Raw genomic sequence first — 4,525 nt, forward strand, 5'->3', positions numbered from 1 at the left:
GCAGCACTGCATGCACGCCTCTCCCCCCCCCCCTCCCTCCTCCGCGTTGCTGCCAGACAAAGGCGCGGAGCTTCCCTTCTCGTCGTCATCCCTGCACACTCTACATACGAATATCTCCGTTTATTGCCCGGCGCCGTAAACACAAAACGCAGAGCCTCCTGTTCACCCCACCCATCACCAATCGCCCCACGATGCTGCTCTTAAGGCTGCTGGGGACCCGCTGCCGGCGTGCCGATGAGGAAAGCGGATGCTGCGGCGCGGGGAGGGACTGGACCCGCGTTCACGGCGCGGTGCCCTGGCAGCAGCCCGGGAGCGGCCACGCAGCGGCCGGGTCCATTGTCTGCGGGGCTGGCGCGGAGAGGCACGGCTCTCCTTTGCGGCAGGGCTGCAAGGGCAGCGATGGGCTTTATTCTTTCCCTTGTGGCGCGGTTGCAAAGGAGGTCGGGGAGAGAGAGGGGGAAGTACCCGCAGCTCTTAAAGCCCTGAGGGTTTCTTGTTTTCCTTCGAAATGAGGAAATCCGCGTAACGCAACCGGCCGGCTGACATTGCTCAACGGGAAGGAAAGGGGCAAAAGCACCGCAAAACCTACAGCACGACCGCTGCCCGCTTTGCCCCTGCCCCATACCCTGTCCCTGCCCGGGAGCCGCACGTCCCCGCCCCAGGCGCGTCCCGCTCCGGGTCCCTGTGGCGGTGGGGGGAGGAGGCCGGGAGCCGCGACAGCCCCCCCGGAGCGCCTCCATCGGGCCAGGGCGGTTTTGGGGTGTGCGTGTGCGTATGTGTGTGTGTGCCTGTAGCTGTGTGAGCGGGGAGAGGGAGGGTTGGGCGGCGAAGGGGGGGGAAGGAGGAAGCGGGTGAGTGGGGAAGGAGTTAAAAAAAAAAAAAAAAAAAAAAAAGAAGAGACATAGAAAAGGGCGGAAAGCGGCAAAAAAAAAAAAAAAAAAAAAGTGTGACATCACCGTGCGATTTGCATAGGCGCGGGGATAAAACCGCCCCGCCAGCGAGCCCTCTGTACATTGGTGTGCGGAGCGGCGGCAGCAGCGAGCGGCAGGGCTGAGCATCACCGCGCGGCGACACCGGTGGGTCCGCCGGCCCCCAGCGCGGGTCCGCCCGGTGCCCCCCGAGGCAGGGGGGATGAGGGCAGGGCAGGGCCAGGGTGGGGGCATGTTGGCCGAGGGGGGGGGGCGGGCGGGTTATTGTCTTGGGGGGGGTGAGGGGGGGCTATTGTCTGAGAGCTGTGGGGCGGCGGCCGGCCGGGAGCGGGAGGGCGGCTTTGTTGCCGGCCGGGCGCTTCGGTTGGAAATATTTTTCTTTATTTTTTCTTTTTTTTTTCTTTTTTTTTCATCGGGGTGAAAATGCGGGCGCTGCCCCTCTATTGTGAGTGCACATATTGAGGGCTGCCACCAGGTTGTGGGCTCAGATGCTGGATGAAATTTCGGCTTTTTGCCTTAAAAAATAAATAATTATATGTGTATGTGTATATATATGTATATACATGTATGTACATATATTTAATTACCCGCCGTGATTTCGGCGTGCGTGGAGTTTTCGGCTCCCGAGGCGGAGCCCCGCTGCAGTCGGAGCCGCCGTGCGGCGTCGCTGCCGCCTCGATGCGGCGGGCGCGGCCGCTCTGCTGCCGGGGGGTGTGGGGGTGTGCGGGGGGGGGCCGGGAGCTGTGCCTGGGATAACGGGCTGTTCCCTCCCGTTGTGCGCTCAGAGCCACCTGCCAACATGTCCGACAAGCCCGACATGGCCGAGATCGAGAAATTTGACAAGTCCAAACTGAAGAAGACAGAGACGCAAGAGAAAAACCCGCTGCCTTCAAAAGAAAGTGAGTGTAGGGGACGGGAGGGGGTGGGGGGGGAGGGAGGGCGATGGGCGGGAGGGGACGAGGCGGGAGGAGACAAAGAGGGGCGGCGGGGCCAGGGGGTGGCGGGGCTGCAGCCCGCAGCCGGCACACAACGCTCGGTGCCTCCTTTGTGGCGCATCCGTGCTTACAATTCATACACGTAGTGCTTTGGATGCGCGTTTGAGGCTTTTTGATCCTTATTTCTCCTTTTTAAAAAAAATTTTTTTTTCTTTTTTTTTTTTTTCCCTTTTTAGCGATTGAACAGGAGAAGCAAGCGGGTGAATCGTAATGAAATCTGCCCTTCCAAATTATGCACTGTACATTCCACAAGCATTGCCTTCTTATTTTACTTCTTTTAGCTGTTTAACTTTGTAAAATGCAAAGAGGTTGGATAAAGTTTAAAAATGACTGTACTGCCCCTTTCACATCAAAAGAATAGAGAGAACTACTGACAATGAATGAAGGCGCTGCCTTTCCCTCTGCCTGTCTGGCTTTGGTCCTGGTGGCATGAAAGAGCTTGCATGTTGATGGAAGAAGAACTTGGGTGGGACTACAGTAACTAGAGTAACACACGAATAAATGCAAAGCTGTACCAAGGTCCTGCGAGCTGTAAAATGCAGTTAATCGAGTGCCATTTTTTTTTTTTTTTTTTTTTTTTTTTTGGTTCAAATGATTTTAATTATTGGAATGCACAATTTTTTTAATATGCAAATAAAATGTTTTAAAACCTGGATGGTATTTCTGTCCTCTGTCTGGAGAAGCGTATCAAAGGAATGTGAAGCGTAAGAGCCGGTGCTGAGGATGCTAGGAAGCCTCTGGAGATGATCCAAACCTCCATCACCATTCTCAGGTTTTGATATGTGCTCTCAGCAATAGATGTGTTTGCGTCCCTTGAAGCTCGCTCTTAGAGCATCACATTTAAACACTGCATGTCTTAAAATTGGTTATCATGTGAGTACATCACTTTAAATACGACTTTAATATTTATGTAGAGATTTGTTGAAAAGCAAAAAATTTGGTTAATTTCTTTTCTTTTTTTTTTTTTTTGCCTTGCCCCACCCATAGCGTAGCACTGTTGGTAAGAACCTTTCTGTATTGCTGCACAGATTCAACCTGAGTTGTATGAATTGATAGCAGGTTTAATAAATAGGACTCATTCTGCTTAACAGTATCTAATAAATTTTTGTTCCAAGACTGTTAGCTATTTAATATTCTAAAGCTGTTGTAGTGGGTGGTGTCCTATGCCAACTAAAATCATTTTACTAAAATGTTGATGGTGCTTTAAACTCTTCTATGTTCTCTTAATGACTATTTGATCCTAAGAATTGATACAGAAGAATATAAAATTACAGCTTCCTCCTAATTAATAGAAAATTAATCATTTGCGTGCAAAAGTAACTTAAAATCAGATTATGATACATTCCATCTGTGACTAGCAGCCCTACACATCGCTGGTTTATGGTGGTTCATTCAGTCCTGGGATAATTTTTGTTTGTTTTTACCTCAAATAACAGTGGATAAAATCTCTCACACTCTCACAGAGAGGTTAGTGGGAGTAGTCATGATACAGCCCATAAAGGACAAAGATGTCAGGCCTGCAGCAGTGTGGTGAGCACGATTCTGGAGTGCCTTGGTTGTCTCCTCAGGCTCAGCCTGTGTTTGTTTCAACCATTTCCTATAAAGCAACACTGAGTTAAGTTTGGGTTCGCTAAGGCTGCTGATGGTAGGTTTAAGGAGGTGGCATAAATGTGGGGATCTAAGCAGAGCAACCAGCTTTGTCCTTGAGTGAGGAATGGTGTATGGTGGAGGGAGCAGCCCTGGAGTCCTGTGTATGTGCAGTCCCAGCCCCAACGACAGAGAACTTTCAGAACCGTGTGTTTGGTGGTAAGCTGAGATTCAGGCCTGAGAAGTTTTCATGCAGTCCATGGGAAGATTTTGAAGACCTGATGGCGTAGGGAGCTCACAGTAGTTCAAGCGGATGAGCTGAGGAAAAAAAGCAAACCATTTCTTGTGATGGTAAATGTATTAAGCTTTTATTCCCTGTGTACAGTGGGAAAGGCACAGGAAACTTCTCAGTTGAGTTTCTGAAAAGTCAATTAAACGGTCAACATGCAGCTACTGATGGTAATCAGGTAGCACAGGAAATAGCATGACTAACCTCAGAAGCACACGGCACAGGCTGTACGTGCTCAATAGTGGCAAGCACTCACTCACTGCGGATTCACCTATGCGAAGGAAACCAAAGCAGCACATTTCCAAAAGAGGAAAAGCAGTAGATACGCATAGCTCTGGGTGAGTGAATGAAGTGTGTGCTGTAGATTGGTGTGATTGGATAACAAGGTGGGAGATCTTCAGGTGTGAATATTAAAATGACAGGGGTGGCCAGAGGGTACCACCAGCCACTATGTGGTCAAATTCAGGGGTGGCTGGAGCAATCAGAATCGTAGAATCAACAAGGTTGGAAAAATCCTCCAAGACCATCTAGTCTAACCATACCACCAATATTGCTAATTACTAAGCCATGTTCCTTAGCCTTGTTCAGCTCTTCTCATAGCTTCAGAGGAGATGGCCAATGCTCTCCAGGTTCTGTGCAGGTAGGTTGGTCATGAAAAGGAGTCATTTGAAAGAGAAAAGCGTGTCTGCTTTCTGATCTCAGCAGCCGTGCAGTCTCATTCTCCA

At 50.3% G+C, this 4,525-nt stretch overlaps 1 protein-coding gene across 1 annotated transcript; it reads left to right on the forward strand.

Annotated features, from left to right (window-relative positions):
* Positions 1–1,020: 1,020 nt before the first annotated feature.
* On the forward strand, positions 1,021–2,533 carry TMSB4X (thymosin beta 4 X-linked). Its single transcript, XM_079541574.1, has 3 exons — positions 1,021–1,076; positions 1,715–1,828; positions 2,101–2,533. The coding sequence occupies exons 2-3, from the start codon at positions 1,729–1,731 to the stop codon at positions 2,133–2,135; spliced, it is 135 nt and encodes a 44-aa protein (XP_079397700.1). The 5' UTR covers positions 1,021–1,076; positions 1,715–1,728; the 3' UTR covers positions 2,136–2,533.
* The last annotated feature ends 1,992 nt before the right edge of the window (positions 2,534–4,525 follow it).

This window comes from Tetrao urogallus, assembly GCF_951394365.1.
Source record: "Tetrao urogallus genome assembly, chromosome: 1".
Taxonomy (NCBI): domain Eukaryota; kingdom Metazoa; phylum Chordata; class Aves; order Galliformes; family Phasianidae; genus Tetrao; species Tetrao urogallus.